Source organism: Anolis carolinensis, chromosome 3 (genome assembly GCF_035594765.1).
Source record: "Anolis carolinensis isolate JA03-04 chromosome 3, rAnoCar3.1.pri, whole genome shotgun sequence".
Lineage (NCBI taxonomy): Eukaryota > Metazoa > Chordata > Lepidosauria > Squamata > Dactyloidae > Anolis > Anolis carolinensis.
The window spans coordinates 41596721-41616750 of NC_085843.1; the positions used below are offsets into that span (position 1 = coordinate 41596721).

At 40.2% G+C, this 20030-nt stretch overlaps 1 protein-coding gene across 7 annotated transcripts; it reads right to left on the reverse strand.

Annotated features, from left to right (window-relative positions):
• Positions 1-2263: 2263 nt before the first annotated feature.
• Positions 2264-11545, reverse strand: gtpbp8 (GTP binding protein 8 (putative)). Of its 7 annotated transcripts, none has more exons than XM_062974780.1 (8): positions 11408-11511; positions 10641-10720; positions 8395-8624; positions 6959-7057; positions 5667-5797; positions 4668-4767; positions 2707-2825; positions 2264-2621 (listed from the first exon to the last, which is right to left on the reverse strand). In XM_062974780.1, the coding sequence occupies exons 3-8, from the start codon at positions 8425-8427 to the stop codon at positions 2543-2545; spliced, it is 561 nt and encodes a 186-aa protein (XP_062830850.1). In that variant the 5' UTR covers positions 8428-8624; positions 10641-10720; positions 11408-11511; the 3' UTR covers positions 2264-2542. The 7 variants fall into 7 exon arrangements, with proteins under 7 accessions (XP_062830850.1, XP_062830846.1, XP_062830847.1 ...); XM_062974776.1 differs by having other exon boundaries at positions 8395-8834; XM_062974777.1 differs by lacking the exon at positions 10641-10720 and having other exon boundaries at positions 8395-8834; positions 11408-11545.
• Between the last annotated feature and the right edge of the window lie 8485 nt (positions 11546-20030).

A 20030-nucleotide genomic window follows, 5' to 3' on the forward strand; every position in this document is an offset into this window, starting at 1 on the left:
AGGATTCCCCCAGGCAGGAAGCAGCCAGGCTTTGAAGTCCATTTAACAGGAGGAAAGAGGGTTTGCAGGCGCTTTCCCTACTTCACAGATTAGAGAGATGGGCCAAAACTAACAAAATGAAATTCAACAGGGACAAATGCAAGATACTCCACTTAGGCAGAAAAAATAAAATGCAAAGATACAGAATGGGGAATGATGCCTGGCTCAACAGCAGTACCTGTGAAAAAGATCCTGGTCAACAAGTTAAACATGAGCCTACACTTTGATGCAGCGGCAAAATAAGCCAATGGAATTTTGGCCTGCATAAATAGGAGAATAGCATCTAGATCCAGTGAAGTTGTGTTACCCCTCTATTCTGCCTTGGTCAGACCAAATCCTGGAATACTGTGTCCAATTCTGGGCACCACAGTTGAAGGGAGATGTTGACAAGCTGGAAAGTGTCCAGAGGAGGGCGACTAAAATGATCAAGGGTTTGGAGAACAAGCCCTATGAGGAGCGGCTTAAAGAGCTGGGCATGTTTAGCCTACGGAAGAGAAGGCTGAGAGGAGACCTGATGAGGGCCTTGTATATGTGAGGGGAAGTTATAGAGAGGAGGGAGCAGGCTTGTTTTCTACTGCCCTGGAGACTAGGACGCGGAACAATGGCTTTAACTTACAGGAAAGGAGATTCCACCTGAACATTAGGAGGAACTTTCTCACTGTGCGAGCTGTTTGGCAGTAGAACTCTCTGCCCCGGAGTGTGGTGGAGGCTCCTTCTTTGGAGGCTTTTAAGCAGAGGCTGGATGGCCATCTGTCAGGGGTGCTTTGAATATGATTTTCCTGCTTCTTGGCAGGGGATTAGACTAGATGGCCCGTGAGGTCTCTTCCAACTCTGATTCTATGATTCATGAAACAACCCTCGACTTATCCACAAGTCATAGCAAAACTCATAATTTTGGCCCCCAAACCTGCCCTTGACGTATATAAGGTTGACTTATGCACAAGTATATATACAGGCAGTCCCAGAGTTACAAACATCTGACTTTGTGTTAACTCTTCCCTATGCTACCTGAAGTGGTACTGTTCCATTATCCAGGCAGGCTCCAAAAGAGGGCTTAGACAGAGAAGGATAGTTCATTTTATTGAGGGCGGGGAGTTGAAGGAGGAAAACCATGTTTCCCATTTTCACAGATTATTCCCCCTTCCCTTTCCCATTTCATAAACATGGGTTGTTGTGTGTGGGTGGAACAAGAAAACAGGGGGAAATGGTTTAACTCCTTCAACTCCCTTTTCTCCCCCTTAAAATGGTCTATCTTTCTCTGTCTAGCGTATCCCTTGTAGCTTCCGCCCGGACAATGAAACAATATCAAATGGACTATCCTTCTCTGTCTAGGTCCCCTTTCGGAGTCCGCCCGAACAATGGAAAGGTACCAACTCTTCCAAATATAGGAAATCAATCAGCCTTAATTGTGGCATTCTGCAGAATGGAAATAAAAAAAAACCCTTTAAAAAGCTTTCTAAGGTGCAGTCTTGTCTTAAAGTACAGCGATTTGAACAGCAATTTATGACCTTGTGTATTTACACAAAAGCTTTGCTGATATGAAAAACAGCATCGCATCATCATAGGTGTATTTACACAAAGGCTTTGCTGATATGAAAAACAGCATTGCATCATCATAGAACAATTCCACTATACATATTCATCCAGAATAATCCAGATAACAGGAAATCAACATAAAATTAGATGTGAATAATTTTTGTATTGAAAACCTTGACTGGGTGTTTTTTTTCTGATACAGTACCAGGCAAAGCAAAGGGATGTCTTATCAGTTCTTTTAAGTCTCTTTGCTCATAAACCTCTGTGTTTCCTAACTGCCCCGACAAATTGAGAAAACAGCTTTCTCTTTTCTGTGCCTTTCACCCTTGAAATGAGAACTCCATGGGTGATCAAGTCACACCCTTTTTATCAATGTAAGATCACAGCGCTATCACGTGGATCTAAAATACTACCGTGTATGAAAATTCAACTTCAAGGTAGCTAGAATGTGATGCATTTAATTCTACTTCTCCTGTTCTGATTAAACCCTGGTTCTTCAACTAGAAGCAGAGTGGCATAAATAGGAACACGGGCTGAAGGTTATAATGCAACGTAAACTGTGTAACGTGAACTGAGACAAAACTATATGGTTGATTCCGTCATGATGAGTAGAATAGTCACTCAGATCTGTGTTCCAAGATTGGCCACTGTTAAACTAGCTATTGGCGCCATTATTCACAATATAGTCTCTTATTTAAGGGGCTTTTTACTAAAAATCTGAGCAAGAAGTATATACTGTTTTCAAGTATACATTTTAAACAAGAGATGAGAAAATGCGTCCAATCTGTAATGTAATACTGAAGCCGAAGCTGTTTAAGCCGAAACTTAAATAGCATCTATTATAACCAAATTATTTACAGAGCTTAAAAAAACATACATAGAGCATTAAATCATGTAAATTTCATTTAGTTGATGAGGAAGATTTAATTCAGAGACAAGCCTTGTTGATTCTGGTCACAAAATATCATTATGAGGACAAGGGAAGATATCCGGCAACATGTGCTATAAAGCATCTCAATATATGGATTCCAGAATAATACAAAGAGCTGTGGAAACAAAGATGAAATATTTTGTGAGTGTGAGCATCATTATTCCATTTGCAAACCACAGATGTTCTTATGAAGGTTTTACCTGACTGGGAAGAGCTGAGGAAAGCAAACTTGTGTTTTTTCCTTTACAAAGTCCTGAATCTTTAGCACATTCATTGCCATCACTCGTTTCGATGCTTTATCAATTTTTGTTAAAACAAGCTGAAAAAACAACATCACAGATAATATTTTAAAATAAACGTTTGTGTTATGATCGTGAAGAGATTTTTTATACAATGACTCCAGAAAACCTGGTGAAAATATATAAAGGTATTTCAAAGTGTGCACTGCACAAAGACAAATTTGATTATATGTGGTGGACATGTGAAAAAGTCAAAATGTTTGGGGGTCAAATATAGAACAGAACATTTCAGATCTGATGGAAATATGGAATATCACTACAATATAGGCCCACTGCAGCAGTGCTGATGTATGTTCAAAAGTGGAAGAATGTAACAGTATTTTAAAAAGAAGACTGGTTATGAAAATTAAACAATTTAGCTGAAATGAACAAATTAGCCACTTTAGCAAAAAGTCAGTACAGACATTTTTGAAAAATTAGGAACCCCTGATTATCACTGTTTCAGGAGAAAAGAAGTGAGGTAACATTGGGTTTTGATAATTTTGGTAGATTTGTACTAGCAGAAGAAATATATGAAGTTTTGTCGAAGGCTTTCATCACCGGAATCACTGGGTTGCTGTGAGTTTTCCAGAAGCATTCTCTCCTGACGTTTCGCCCACATCTATGGCAGGCATCCTCAGAGGTTGTAAGGTGTTGGAAACTAGGCAAGTGGGGTTTATAAATCTGTGGAATGTTCAGAGTGGGAGAAAGAACTCTTCTCTGTTTGGGGCCAGTGTGGATGTTGCAAATGGCCGGCTAGATTAGCATTGAATGGCCTTGCTGCTTCAAAGCCTGGCTGTTTCCTGCCTGGGAAAATCCTTTGTTGGGAGCTGTTAACTGGCCCTAACTGTTTCATGTCTAGAATTCCCCTGGCTTCTTAGTGTTGTTCTTTATTTACTGTCCTGATTTTAGAGGGTTTTTTTTTAAAAAAAAATACTGGTAGCCAGATTTTGTTCATTTTCAAGGTTACTTCCTTTCTGATGAAATTGTCCACATGCTTGTGGATTTCAGTGGCTTCTCTGTTTAGTCTGACATGGTGGTTGTTAGAGTGGTCCAGCATTTCTGTGTTCTCAAATAATATGCTGTGCCCAGGTTGGTTCATCAAGTGCTCTGCTATGGCTGACTTCTCAGGCAGACAAGAGATCTTTTTCCTACTCTGAACATTCCATAGATATATAAACCTCACTTGCCTAGTTTCCAATAGACCTCACAACCTCTGAGGATGCCTGCCATAGATGTGGGCGAAACGTCAGGAGATAATGCTTTTGGAACATGGCCATTCAGCCCGGAAAACTCACAGCAACCCAATATATGAAACAGGACTGTAGCTGGGGGGGGGGGGGTGTTAGGGGTTTGAACCCTCCCCCCCAAAAATTTTAAAACCTGGTTTACTTATGAATTTTAACTGATTAACCAAATCCCCATGAGTGCCCACTGAAGTTTATCAATGGAGCCTGATTTCTAAATTATTTTGCATTCTGGAATTTTCATGATTTTCATGATTCGCTAAACAAAATTTCAACCCCCCCCCCCCCCAAATTTCTGGCTATGGTCCTGATATGAAAGGGTTTTTTTGCTGGAGAAATAAGATTTTGCATATATAGACCACTATAAGAGAAGCCGGAATTCACTGCTTTTCTTTTTCTAGCTGTTCTTTTTTTGTTTTTAATTATACTGTACACTTCTAATTTCTTTTTTTGTGTATTTGGAAACTCACAAAATATTAAATTAAAATTATTTTAAAATTAAATAAAAAACCGTTTGGTGTGCTACAGACATAACATTTATCTGCATTTTTTCATTTGCACTAGATGTGTTTAAGTCAAAAGTTCAATATATTGCATAGCCACTTTGTGTCTTTTTAAGCAAAAACCACAACTCACAACATAAGGAATCCCAAATTCTTCCAACATTTCGATAGCAATATTGTCAATCTCTTGAATCCCTACTTGGGCATCCACTAATAAGAATGTCCGTTGCAAACTAGAGAAAAATAGAAAAATGGCACACATCTATAGTAAGCAACAATTTTAGACTAATATTTTTATTTTCCTAATTTAGAACCAGCAATAGTACAGTGACTGAACACTGGATTACGACTCTGGAGGCCTGAGTTCAAGTCCACCTAGCCATGAAACCAACTGTGTTATCTTAGGCAAAGCATACTCTCTCAAGACCCTTCCAGACAGGCCCTATATCCCAGGATCTGATCTCAGGTTTTCTGTTTATCCCAGAGTATCTGGCAGTGTGGACTCATATAATCCAGTTTAAAGCAGAAAACCTGGGATCAGATCCTGGAATATAGGGCCTGTCTGGAAGGGGCCTCAGCCTCGGAAGAAACAATAGCTAAGAAAACCTTAGAATTGATGCTGGTTGTAAAAGACACACAACAACAACAAATCTTGAGTTTAGATCAAGAGCATATATAGCCAATCCTACATTTACACTAGATGCTTAAGACTTGGCAGGATGATAAGACAATCAGATGACTCCAGGTGATATCCTGTAACAGTTCTGTCTCTTGGGTGGGTTTCAATAGGCTTTCTACATTATCAGACATTGACTTCCACAATCCTGTTAGCCATATCCAACAGGAGTTGTAAGGGAAAATATCTAGGGGGCCAAATTCCCTCTAAAGAGGTGCAAAGTTATTTGTTTAAAAATATTTACACACTCACATTTAAGACAGACATTTATTTATTTTATATCCCACCTTTTTCTGGGGACAGGAATCTATTTCCAGTGCCCCCAGCATGCACCTCTATAGAAGTTACAACTATTCCATTATAAAATGAGATTGCTAACATTATACTGTCTAACCCAAACAGATCATATTGTACAAAAGATTCAGATTGTAGCATAACTGTTATATTTAGTCTTACTTTGGACGATGATTTAAATAAGGTTCCACCATTTCTGCAAAATCTTTGGGTGCTCTGTAACCAAAGCCTGGCATATCAACCAAGGTGAAGAATTTTCCCACTTTGAAGAAATTCATCTTTTTTGTGTGACCCTGGAGGAAAAAAAGTATTTCTTTTGTCTTATTTAAGTTAGGAAGTGATGATGTACAGATCAAAACTATCAAAATGTATCAAATCACTTTGGTACAGGGCTGGAAAATTATATTGTATGAGAATACATACCGGTATCCTCAGCATGTAAAATTCACTGAGATGGATGTGGTACCTTTTAGAAATGGGCTCCACAAACTGATTTTGAAAAACCTATTCACTGTAGTTAAGACTAGAAATAAAGTGCTCCTGTCTCCTTGCTCCTTGTTGATTTTACTCCCCACTTCCATTCCTTTTGTTTTTGTATGTGCATTTTCTATGTAATCAACTACACAGTGAAACCAGTACTAGTTTAAACTGCATTAAATGGTCAATGTATATGGGGATTCAGATACAGAGCAACAAGCTCTTAAACTACTCGTATAAGAAAAGAGAGTTCACCTAACATTAGGAAGAATTTCCTGACAATCAACACTGTTCAACAGTAGAAAATGCTGCCGCCGCGGAGTATTGTGGAGTCTTCCTTTCTGGATATTTTTAAACAAAGATTAGATGGCCATCTGTTGGGAGTGCTTTGACTGTGTGTTCTTGCGTGGCAGATTGGACTGGATGGCCTTTGTGGTTTCTTCAAACTCTACGAGTCTATGATTCTAAGAGTTGAAGACACAAACATGAGCCCAAAAATTTGAAATATGTGCAAAATGGCCCTGGGGTTGCATGTGGCTCATGTCCTGCTTGCCTCTGTGTTCTATTATCTAATGCTAAAGTGTTGCATAACAATTTATTATTATTATTATTATTATTATTATTATTATTATTATTATTATTATTAGGTTAAGTGTGCAGGGAACTAGAACAGCATCTTAGGGCTTCCAGACAACTAAATAAATATATTTTCTCTGCTTCAATTATGTAGCCTTGTGAATTTTCTAGGTAGAATTCTAGTCACCCAGAACTATCAAATAATTTCCATACCACATTGGGGATGCCAGCAGTGATCAAGTGCTTGATGAACATAAGAATGGCAATGTTACTTATAATAGTGGCAACTTTATAACTCTCTTCTTCCAACCATTTCACAATATAGGAAAAAGAACAAAAATATCTTGCTTTCAGTTTGGATCCACCATATTGAATATAATAAATCTTCAAATGCCCCTTACTGGATTTTTGGAAACTCTGACTTCAACATCCGGGGCCAATGAAAACAAGGCTTTTATCAAGGAGGATTTTCCCACGTTACTTCTTCCTAAAAAGCAAACCTGGAAAAGAAGTCAAAATTACTGCAGCTTTTTCTTTCTCAGCCAATGAAAAAGGTGTATCATTAAAACAAGCCGTCATTCATCTGTTGTCTGTTAACCTCTGTATAATCCAATTTGTGGTTGTAAATGACACTAGTTTCCAATGCAGTTATTACACTTCCTCGGAGGATGTGGATGTATTATCTGTGTAGCATCAAAATATTCGCAGTACATCATGTCATGTGTAAAAAGAAAGTTCTTTTGGGAATTCGAGACCTTGCAGAAATTTTATGGAGTCTTTCATTATTTCACTTGACAAGATTTCTTCAAACTCTAAGGAGAATAAGTGTGTGGGAGTGATATCTTAAGACAGCTGAGAATCATGTGCTCTGTAGTTGTTTCCATTCCCTCCTCTGAATAAATGTTACCAAGGAAATCCCATGAGAAAGTCATCATAAATTTAATTTGGCTTGAAGACACACTACCACAACAAAGTGCTGTGGCAAAAATAAATAATGCAAAGTATGTGGTGACAGGAGCCGCCGGTGGTGCAGAGGATTAAACCTCTGAGCTGCTGAACTTGCTTATCGAAAGGTTGGCAGTTCGAATCCATGGAGCTGAGTGAGCTCCTGCTATTAGCTCCAGCTTCTGCCACCTTAACAATTCAAAAACATGCAAATGTGAGTAGATCAGTAGGTACCACTTCTACGGGAAGGTAAGGATGCTTCATGCAGTCATGCTGGCCACATGACCTAGGAGGTGTCTACGGACAATGCCAGCTCTTCGGTTTAGCAATGGAGATGAGCACTAACCCCCAGAGTCGGACACAACTAGACTTAATGTCAGGGGAAAACCTTGACCTTTCTATGTAGTGACAAAAAAGTGGGACTTGGTGTTATAAATGAAGCCTGGATTAGCATCTTACTAGAAGGCTTGCTCAAATTCCCATTTATTTCAAGATTTGATCCACTTATTTGATCTTAAGGACAGCTGATACAGTTCAGATACCAGCCAATATCTCCAATTCGAAGATATTCTTTGGATTTTGTTGCAAAAACTTTAGCACATCATCTACTTATGATGTCAGGACAGTTATCTGAAACAATATTATCTGTATCTTGTCTTCTTCAGCAGCTTCTGGTTTTCTATCATGAGGACCAGAAACTTGTTTTTGACAGCTACATTCAAGTCCATATTATAAAATCAAGAGTTACACAGGTATCCTTATTCTTGTTCACACGTCACCCCCCTCAACATTTAAATACAGCTTTGATTACATTTGCCCCTCTTTCAGATAAGCATCTATATAGCAACAGATTTGCTTCTAACAATGAAACTATCCTTTTATTTAACCTCACCTCTGGCAGGGACAATTGTGGGACGTGATCCATCCGGACGGCAGAAGAGTAATAATCAATGACATTTTCTCGGGAAGGAATGAAAAATCTCTCTGCTTTGTTGATGTCATCTCGATTAGGATTGAAAATACAAAAGCATGATGTGTCCAGGTTAGGGGCGAGATATCTTGTGAGATCTTGGAGAGGGAAGGTTAGTCCGGTGAACTGTTTTTCCTGCAATTGTTGAACTTCTGAAAATGAAGCATATTTGACAGGAGTCCTGCTTTTTGACACGAAATGCCTCCGCTTCAAGCAGCGTGTCGCTAAAACTGTCCTTGCATTTGATGCCTGGAACATCTTTGCCCATGGATGGCTAAAAGCCTTGCAATCCCTCATCGACCAATGCACTACGTTCATTTTTAAAATACAGCCTTTAGCTTAGAGTTCACAAGTTCAAAGTGCTGATTAAGCAGAAAGAAGAGAGATTAGTTAGGAAGGCCACAACAATAATCTTTTGCAGTAAAAATAATGGAAGTGTCAATTGACACAATGCAAATAAAACAACGTACAGTGGACTCTCAGTTAACCTAGTGATTGATAGATGCCAAACAAATATATTTTCTGGTTGTGTTGTCGAAGGCTTTCATGGCGGGAATCACTAGGTTGCTGTGAGTTTTCTGGGCTGTATGGCCATGTTCCAGGACCATTTTCTACTGATGTTTCACCTGCATCTATGACAGGCATCCTCAGAGGTTGTGAGGTATGTTGGAAACTATGCAAGTGGGGTTTATATATCTGTGGAATATTCAGGGTGGGAAAAAGAACTCTTGTCTGTTTGAGGCAGATCTGAATGTTTCAATGGACCACCTTGATTAGCATTGACTAGCTTTTTCAGTTTCAAGGACTGGCTGATTACTACCTGGGGGAATCCTTTGTTGAGAGGTGATCATTCCACAGATATATAAACCCCACTTGCTTTGAATGTGATTTTCCTGCTTCTTGGCAGGAGGTTGGACTGGATAGCCCATGAGGTCTCTTCCAACTCTATGATTCTATGATTCTATACCTCACAACCTCTGAGGATGCCTGTCATAGATGCAGGCGAAACATCAAGAGAAAATACCTATGGAACATGGCCATACAGCCCGGAAAACACACAGCAACTTATATTTTCTGGTTGCTTGAGAGTCACTATTAAAAATAGGCCTAACTATTACTACACCCTATACTGCAACATTCTATTAACTGTACTGACTCGATGCTAAGATTGCAACACAGTAATTAAGGGCAAATAAAGACAAATCTAAGTTAATGTAACAGTTCTACTGAATTATCAAAGCAGCTTTGTGAATACTTTGTGAAAAAAATTGTCTTTTTTTTTTTTGCTTGAGTGTTTTGGTTACTTGAATTCTGGTTAACTGAGAGTCTGTTGTACATGGATTACAATAGGAGTATAAAAGTTTTCCAAAAATATTTTGTCATTTAAATAATTAGACATGAAGGATATTAACCTGCATGTGATGGAGCAAATCTCAGGTCTATTTTGGATTTAGAATGCTGAATTCCTATAGGTTTTCTTTGTGTCAGAAGTGACTTGAGAACATACTGCAAGTCGCTTTTGGTGTGAGATTTGAACCAGCAACCTTCAGGTCAGCATTTGAGCCAGCACAAGGGTTTAACCCACTGCGTCACTGCAGCTCCTATTCCTATAGGTAATGGTAATAATAATAGCAACAACAACTGTACTCTGCTTTTCTCCTTCATTGTGGAATTAATGCAATTAGATACTGCTCCAATTGCCAGGACTCACTGCTATGCAATCTTGGGAATTGTAGTTTTACAAAGTCTTTATACTTCTCTGCCAAAGAGTGCTGGTGCCTCACTAAACTACACATCCCAGGATTCTGTATCATTGAGCTATAGCAGTTAAAGTGGTCATAAACTGCATTAATTCTACAGTGTAGATCAGCCATGGACAAACTTTGGCCCTCCAGGTGTTTTGGACTCCAACTCCCACAATTCCTAACAGCCTACCGGCTGTTAGGAATTGTGGGAGTTGGAGTCCAAAACATGCCCATGCCTGGTGTAGATGCATTTAGAGTGGCTCAAAACCAGCAAGCATTTTGTGATGCTGATTTCTGCAAGATTTTTGACAACAAGGGTCCTTCATATCATCAGGAATCATTCTAAGCAGATGGCAGAAAGAAAGCTCACTGTCGCCCCGACCTCTTTGCAAATGATAGCAACAGAAAAGGCAGCAAACTCACGCTCCAGAAACTAGGAGGAGGCTGGGATCCAAAAACCGGAAGTCCGGGGAAAGCGTTCAACTTTAAGGCCGACCTTAGAGCTGTACAAAGAAGGCCGACGTCAGGATCATTCTTGCCGCGCGGAGACAAGGCACTCTGTAGGATTCTGGATCTTGTAGTTCAGTGAGGCCCAAGGGCTCCCTGGCTGAACGTTCCAAACGCCCCGCCCTAAACTACAGGTCCCAGGAATCCATGCGATATTGCCATGGCAATGGAGTGGAACCTAGAGCTATAATGTGTGAGAGTGGTTTTGACATGCGAGGACTATGACAGAATTATAGAGCTATGGTGATAGAGCTCCTGAGATTTGCAATTTGGGGGGACATTTAGCATTCTCAACTCAACAAATGTACTGCTCTGTATTTTTAATCTGGTCCCCATATATCCAAATTCGTACAACAGAATCATTTCCCTTTAGTGAATAATGCTGTTAAGTTTAATTCCCAGTTGGTGGTGATCATACAAATGAGGATCTGTTCTGCTCTGAATCACTATAGCCAAATGCTGCAAGTCCACATACATACATACATACATATATACATATATATATATACCATCTGCACATAGCATTGCCACATTTTTACAAGATACATATGTAAACAAGATTATTTGCTAAATTTTTATTAATTAATTTATTTATTATATTTCTCTGGTTAACAGGGTTCATTGTGTAATGCTATCCCGCTTTTAAACAACAATAACACAGGAATGGGAATTTTGCAACTCACCAGATGTTGTTGAATTCCCAGTCTCAGCATTTCTCTCTATCCAGATGGGAGCCCTGTTCCAACAACTTCCAGAGTTCTGCATGATTTCTATCCAGCTGTAACAAATGAACAATGACTACCAGCTGTTCAACACTAGGTGGCAATAGAGAGAAGGAAAAAGCCCTTTGCTGCAGGCGTAGAAATCTATTACTGCTTTGGGTTGCTGTGAGTCTTTCAGTCTGTATGGCCACGTTCCCTCCTGACGTTTCGCCCACATCTGTGGCAGGCATTCTCAGAGGTTGTGAGGTCTGTTGGAAACTAGGCAAGTGGGGTTTATATATCTGTGGAAAGTGCAGGTTTGCATAAAGAACTCTTGTTTATGTTGGAGGCAAGTGTGAATGTTGCAATTGGCCACTTTGATTAGCATTGAATGGCCTTGCAGCATCAAAGCAATGTCAGACTACACAGAGTAGCCACTGAAATCCACAAGCATGTGGACAATTTCAACAGAAAGGAGGAAACCATGAAAATGAACAAAATCTGGCTACCAGTATAAAAAAAACCCTATAAAATCAGGACAGCAAATAAAGAACAACACTCAAAAACGGGAATTCCAGACAAAAAACATTCAGGACTAGCTAACACCCCCCAACAAAGGATTACCTCAGACAGGAAGCAGCTAGACCTTGAAGCTGCAAGGCTATTCAATGCTAATCAAGGTGGCCAATTGAAACATTCACACCTGCCTCAAACAGACAAGTTCTTTCTTCCACCTGAACATTCCATAGATATATAAAAACCCTATTTGACTAGTTTACAAGATACTTCACAACCTCTGAGGATGCCTGCCATAGATGTAGGTGAAATGTCAGGAAAGAATGCTTTTGGAAAACTCGCAGCATCCCAGTGATTCCAGCCAAGCATTCGACAACACATTGTCTCATCTTTCATAGGGAGAGTTTGAAACTAGATGTGGGGAATACGTCTGCATCTACAGACTATAAACGTAATGTAGTTTGACACGACTTTAACTGCTGTAGTCGAAGGTGACCCCCCCCCCCCCCAAATAAAAGCTTTCTCCATTATAGAGTTCTGGCGCCTCACCAAACTACAACTCACCAAATTCCCTAGCATTGAGCCATGGTACTTAAAGTGGTATCAAACTGCATCTATTCTACAGTGGACCTTTGTGGGTTGCCATTGCCAAACAGGGATTTGAAACCGGCCTCCTGAGGTCCTAGTCCAACACTGAAAGCTCAATTATTACACAAGCTCTCATTTACATGTCTAGTATTTAAACTCATTTTCAATTAGAAGTAAGGCTTCAGGGATTAATCCAAAGGGCGTGTTTTAAGGAGAAGCTGGAAAAATCACAGAATACCATAAATTAATATAAATATCCTAAGTGTGTTTGCAGTGGGTGAAATTAATATGCATGCAAGACTAATGCAAACAACTAGATTTGTGTAAATAGAATGGGGGACTTTCTTTGGGCATGATAAATATAGCTGAGGCAACATTCACAGGTTTGAAGTGGAAAGAAAAGGACTTTACCTACTATTCCACAAGGACTGCAGCTACAGGGACTGGGAAATGAGTTTATGGCCCCCAAATAAGAATTTTGTCTTCCAAATGAAATTTTCCTTCGCCCCCTGAAATTTCTAGAATTGCTTTGATACAAAATATCTATTGAGCATTTAGAGTTAGGTAGATATCCACAGAAAAGGGAGAGATAGTTGCCAACAGTTCTAGGTATGAATGATATTCAGTGTCTCACTCTCTGTAATGCCGTTCCCAGAAGGTGTTGGGAGACACCTGATTGGCCCCGCAGCCATTGTTCTGTGGGGTCCTACAGGGTTCAATACTGTCTCTCATGTTGTTTAACATCTACATGAAGCCTTGGGAGAGATCATCTGGAGTTTTGGAGTTTGTTGTCATCTGTATGCAGTTCAACTCTATCACTCCTTTCCACTTGCTACTAAAGAGGCTGTTGAGGTCCTGAACTGGTGCTTGGCAGCTGTCATGGTCTAGATGAGGGAGAGCAAACTGAAATTGAACCAGACAAGACAGAGGTACTCCTGGTCAGTCGCAAGGCCGAACAGGGTATAGGGTTACAGCCTGTGTTGGATAGAGTTACACTTCCCCTGAAAACGCAGGTTTGCAGCTTGGGAGTTCTCTTGGACTCATCGCTGAGCCTGGAACCTCAGGTTTCGGTGAGGAGAGCATTCACACAATTAAAACTTCTGTGCCAGTTATGTCAGACTTGGCCACAGAAGTCAGACTTGGCCACAGAAGTCCACGCTCTGGTTACATACTGAATAGACCATTGCAACACACTTTATGTGGGGTTGTCTTTGAAGACTGTTTGGAAGCTTCAAACGGTCCAATGGGTGGTAGCCAGATTTCTCACCGGAGCAGTGTACAGGGAGCATACATCCCCCCTGCTACGTCAACTCCACTGGCTGCCAGTCTGCTACTGAGCACAACAAAGTGCTGGCTTTAGCCTATAAAGCCCTAAACGGTTCTGGCCCAGCTTACCTGTCCAAACGGATTTCCTTTTATGAACCATCACGGAGGTTAAGATCTTCTGAGGAGGCCCTGCTCTTGGTCCTTCACAGGCGTGACTGGCAGGGACGAGAGACAGGGCCTTCTCAGTGGTGGCCCCTCATCTGTGGAATTTGCTCCCTAGGGATATTAGATCAAACCCCTCCCTCCTTACCTTCTGTAAGAGAGTGAAAACGTGGCATTGTGATCAAACTTTGGAGAACTTGTGCAATAGATAGATATGGATTTATGTGCAAAGACTATTGGAATGGCCCAGATTACGATTGTGGATAGCATGATTAATAGTGATGATATTGTTTTAAATGTTTTAATGTATCTTATAAATCTATTTTAAAATGTTTATCTCAATTGTACATTGTTTTCAAGGCATCAAATAGTTGCCTATGTGTAAAGCCACCTTGAGTTCCCTCCGGGGTTGAGAAAGGCAGGGTAGAAATGTCATAAATAAATAAATGTTACAAAAGACCTGTTACTGGTACAAGTGCCTACTTACTAGAATTTTGTGTTGATGTGAGTTAACATAGCGGTGTATTTTCTGTGTTTTTCTTGGAGCTTGGTTATTTGGAGGGATGGGGGTGACATTATGAGCACTTGAACTTCAAATACTGCATTTGTTAATCATTTGGTTTTGAGGACCTGCCAAAACATCATTTGCCATAATTTATAATGCAGAGTCAAAGGCATTTCCAAACTCCTGATACATTCCTTGAAAGGAAAATCAATTCTTTTGCCCCCAGTAAATACTTCCAAAAGCCTTCTAAAGGATAGCAATTTGTCGTGCAATTTATCATGTTCCTCCAACTGTTTTAGGCCCAGGAGAGGTCTTTTTTGGGAGAATTACAATCCAAAAAAGTAACTTTTCTAAGAACTGGATCAGTCAGACCTCTCAAGATAAAGATGTCTTCTACAGTTTTCTTTTAGCATTGAAGTCTCCAATGAAGGCCAAATTTTAAACGAACATTGTTGAAAAGTCAGCACTATGCTGGAGTAGCCACCTGGCTCATAGTCTAGAATGTTTTGAAAACAGGAACTCTGTTTGCTGACACTTGCGGGTAGAAATGGGAAACAGGAATTTTGTCAGTAAACCACTCTTGACAATTATAATTCCTCTCACCAGACAGCTTCTAATTGTGGAGCTAAAGTCATAGTGAACATGACACTGCAAATAACAAAACCAAGATTCTGCCAGTTGGGGAAAATGTAGTCCACAAATTGAAGAGCTACATTTTCACTTCTGTAGGAGTCAGACTTTTTTTTTTTTTTTAGCTTTGTAGGTATTTCTTGGAATGAGCAATGCAGACAACATGAACACAAGGCTCTCCTTCAGGTCAAGGTTTAGTCTTCACAGAAAGAAATGCATTTTTTCTGTATGAAACAGTCTTCACTTTGTTGTTAATTGAAGTCAAGTCAACTTTGATTGATGGTCATCCTACAAATGAAATACTTCTAAGTCTCCCTGATGTCAACAGCTCTGTTCAACTCCTGCAAACTCAGGGCCATGGCTTCCTTGATTAATAACACAACTAAACTGTAGAATTGATGAAGTTTGACACCACTTTAACTGCCATGATCCAGTGCTATGGAATGATAGAAGCTGTAGTTTTACAAATTCTCATGATTAGGGATGGTAACATTTAATTCACATCTGTTAGGTCCTTTGCATGAATGATGTTTAGAAAACAGCTATCATAAAGAAAGCAGTCGCCATTTAGCAATTACATAAAGGATACACCGAGCATATTTCAGTGCATACAGAGCTAATAATCATTGTTAGTTTCTACCTAGGCAATATGCATGGCATGTATATGTATCAAAATGATAAGCAATAAGATAATGCTAGGGCATAACAAGGTGTTTGTGTGTTTTGTAATGCTGCAAGCATTTTTTTATGCAACTATTGCATAGCTATTAGTCATCTCATTCTTCTACCCCCACTCTATCTCATCACCCACTTTTGTAAACTCACGAAGGCCAAGCTATAGTTGACAATGTGATGATTTTTTAAATCACTTAAAATAGCTATAGTAGGCTTTTAAGGCATAATGTTCCTGACTAAGCAGATAAGATCTGTATACGGTAGACATGTCCAAATAATCGTTTGAATCGTATATTGGAATTATTTCGGATTGTTCTCGCTTTTTGATATGCATTCCGAGACATTGTCTCACAGCGCAACCAGCAATGTAATTCGAACCATTGTTGGCCCATTCTCTAATTGTCTCTTAATGTTTCATTAATCCCCCCCCCCCATTTTTAAAAATATATTTTTAAAAATATTTTTTAAAAATATATTTTTAAAAATATTTTTTCATTTATTTTTGTTTCTGCAACCTACCTTGAATGGGAGCTTAGCGCAGCCTAACTTGGCTGCCACTCCCCGGCCAATCAGAAGCTTCTACGGTGGACACAAAGGTGGGGGCTAGGGTCCTCTGCATCCACATGGAAGATTGCCATAAAAGCCTGTTGTGTAGCCCGGGTGAGCCATTCTGGGCTGGGCTTTGCGTGGAGAGGGTGGTGGTCTGCAAACGGAGAGCAAGCAAGCCTCGTGTCTTGAGGGAGAGAGAGGGTGAAGGGGCCTGGTCTGGCTGTTCCCACAGAGGGGTTTGGAGAAAGGGTTAGGGTTTTGTTGCTGGTTCTTTCTCTTAGCAAGGGAATTTCTAGTTTTCAAAGTATTTTTGCACTCCTTGCCAGGGCATTGCTTGGCGTGGTGGTCACTGGTCCATTTCTAATTGAAGGCATTGGGTTGAGGCTTGTGGGATTACATAGCCAGAGACACCATTGATTTCCAGTGTCCTTCTTGCTTACAAATATAGCAAGGGAATTTCTAGTTTTCAAAGTATCTTTGCACAACTTGCAAGGGCATTGCAAATTTGATGAGGATAGCTCAAGAAATGAGGGTGGGAGAGCTCTGTAAAAGTCCCCCCCCCCCGGTTCCTTTTTTTTTTGGCGATTGCGCATGTGCGTCCGCCATTTTAGAAACATTTAGAATCATTACGAATTTTTGGAAATATCTGAAATTTTTGAGTGAAAAAATCGGAAATACTTTCTATATCGAAGCACCAGCGCCCCCTACTTTAGAAACGAGAATTGAAACATTTTTTTCATCGATCGGACATGCCTAATATACAGACAAGTCAACTCTGAATACATACATAATTATTGTTGAAGACTCTTTTATATCTTTTGTAGTTCTTGAGGATAATAATAATAATAACAATAACAACAACAACAACAAGACTTTATTTGTAACCTTCCCTATCTCCCCGGGGGAAGCCGCCCTGAAACCCTTCGGGGAGATAGGGCAGAATATAAATAAAGATTATTATTATTATTATTGCCTAAGAAAACCCTATGAAATTATCGAGTTGCCATAAGTTGACAGGCAAATGCACACACACATATTCAACTGGGCAGCAGAAAGGGAGGAGATGCAATAAAGGATGGGGAGAGAGAAAAGGAGGAAAGCATTGAATGTGGGAAGATGTGGGAACAGGTCAATATGTGTCAGAGGAAGGAGAGATGGAGGGAGTTACAGTATAGCTTTGCTCATGCCTGTTACTAGAACAGCAGAAAGAATGGGACATAGTCCCTGAGTCACAAAACCCATTGTAGCAGTGATGACAAATGAAATAGCTGGTGGTCATCACTTAGTGCAAATGCTGATGCTGGGTGAGGTGAGAACAACTCGAGAGAGGGGAGAGGAAAAAGGAGGGAATCATTCCCTTTTCCCCTTCTGATTGCTCTGGTACTCCAGGTAGCATCAGCATTTGTAGCAAACAGTGATCACCAGTAATTTTGCATACTGTAGCTAGCACTGTGGGAAGGATGGATGGTGACAGTAAATGTCATCATCTGTCCTTGAGCCTCCTGAACTGGGGAAAAATTGCATGGCTGAGTAAACAGCAGCTGCCGGATCCAACTCAGAAGAGGCTCAACTGCTTACATGTTCCCAAGGTGTGAGTGAGCTCCAAAGCTTCAGGAAAGCTTTGGAACATCCCCCAAATTTGGGTAATGTGGGCCAAGGCTACATTAAGTGGTCTTGCTGCAGTAGGGCAAATTGCTTCATGCATCATGTGAACACCACAAAGTCCATTTACCTAAATCTTGCCCTTTTGACCTGTGTAGATCAGCTTAAATCTACTTCCCCATGATGAGGAGGAGAGAGGAGAGGAAGTAGATTCAGAGCACATCTACACTCAACCATATACACATAAGACTGCAGTGGCCATAGCAAGCTGCACATCAAAATTGCAAGCAGCACATTTTAAAAGTCTCAGGAAAGCCTGATTTAAGTTATATATCTCAACTGATTCCAGTGTATTCCAGATCCAGAGTGAAATGCAGAATGGGTTGTAGTCACCTCCTCCTGTTGAAGGGCTGCCAAAACAGGGGACTAATTAAACACCTTCCCTTCTTCCTCTTTTTCACCCAACATGCCTCCAGTGGGCTGATATTCATCTCTCTGGGAGATTGGGGGGTGGGGGGGTGGGATCTCAAAAGAGGTTTGAGATCAGGTTCCATGGTAAATGTAATCACCTTCCTGGCCTCGAACTGGTTCCAGGCATAGCAATCTGATCACTTATGCATTATGGTGTCAGTGTAGAAAGGGGTTTAGTTTACAAAAGTTTATGATACCAGCTTCATTCTTTCAGTCTGTAAGGTGCTAGAAGATCCTTTTGCATACGGATACCACAGACTAACATGGCTATTAAACCTCACAACCTCTGAAAATGCCTGCCATAGATGTGGGCGAAACGTCAGGAGAGACACACAACACACAACAACCCTAACATGCTTATATCTTTGCATTCTATCCTGTAGAGGAAGACAATGGATCTAAATGTCTTCAATAAAGTGAATGCCAGCTATGTTTCAACAGTGTCATCTTTTCAGTTGCCAACATTAAAGTTCTTATAATCTTCTCAGTCTTCCCACCAAGTGTACAACTTTCACAGTTTTTCATAGAATAGAAACAAACATGCTTCTTGACCTCATTACCTACATCAGTGGTTCTCAACCTGTGGGTCCCCAGGTGTTCTGGCCGTCAACTCCCAGAAATCCAAACAGCTGGTAAACTGGCTGGGATTTCTGGGAGTTGTAGGCCAAAACACCTAGGTTGAGAACCTAGGTTGGACATCCTTCATGCCCATTGCCAGATCATGATTCCAGTATTGTTGCTCTTGGCTATGTCCACCATCACTGGCTTGTGATTCTTGGGGCAAAAGGATTTCCAACTTCTGCTTGTACTCGGTTTCTATCCTTTGACAAAGTATCTATACTTCATTGTGGTTTGCCTTCTCTGAAGTGGATCATGAAACTTACTTGGGACTTTACCTTTGCACAACTTGCTTGATTCCATCTACTGCAATGACATGTGAAGGCCAATGAACTCTTACTAGTTTGCATTCAGCCCCTGATATCCATGAATATAATGTCTCCATCTCAATCAGCGAAGGGAGGGCAAAGCAGAGATGAAGCACAAAGGGGTCAAACTTGCTGGAAGATGAGCCGTGCTTTTACTTAAAACACACACATATACAACTGTAATTACTACATAACACTGAGTCATTTCATGGAAGTGAAAACAAAGTTTTCCTTTAAGTAAAGAAATTCTGAATCTTAAACACCCACTAAAAGTCATCAGAAATGGAACTAACTTAACAATACACAGGTGTATATAGCTCCCCTCCCCTGCTTATAGATTATATCATCCATAAAGAGAATGACATCTATAAGCAGCAGCACTGGTGAAACTGAACAACGTGCCATGCAACTGTGCTTTTTCTTCATGTATGAGAAACACTGTAGAAGTATCTTTGGTGGATTCTGCTGTGATCATATCATGGACCTGTTTTTATGTGATATATGGCTATTCTACAAACATCTTATCGTCAATGTGTTGTCGAAAGCTTTCATGGCTAGGATCACAGGGTTGTTGTATGTTTTCCGGGCTGTATGGCCATGTTCGAGTAGAATACTTCTAGAACATGGCCATACAGCCCGGAAAACATACAACAACCCAACATCTTATCGTCATCTATTATGTGTCATTCTCTTGAAATAAATACCTCTTGGGCTT

Bases quoted from the DNA above. Each gene is read 5' to 3' on its own strand.
- gtpbp8 (XM_062974777.1), bottom strand. From the start codon at position 8,790: ATGAACGTAGTGCATTGGTCGATGAGGGATTGCAAGGCTTTTAGCCAT. The intron at 5,798-6,958 runs GTAAGGGGCATT...TTTTTCCTCCAG, and splicing joins TCAGAGTTTCCAAAAATCCA to GGTCACACAAAAAAGATGAA. The intron at 2,826-4,667 runs GTGAGTTGTGGT...TTGTTTTTTCAG, and splicing joins AATTTGGGATTCCTTATGTT to CTTGTTTTAACAAAAATTGA.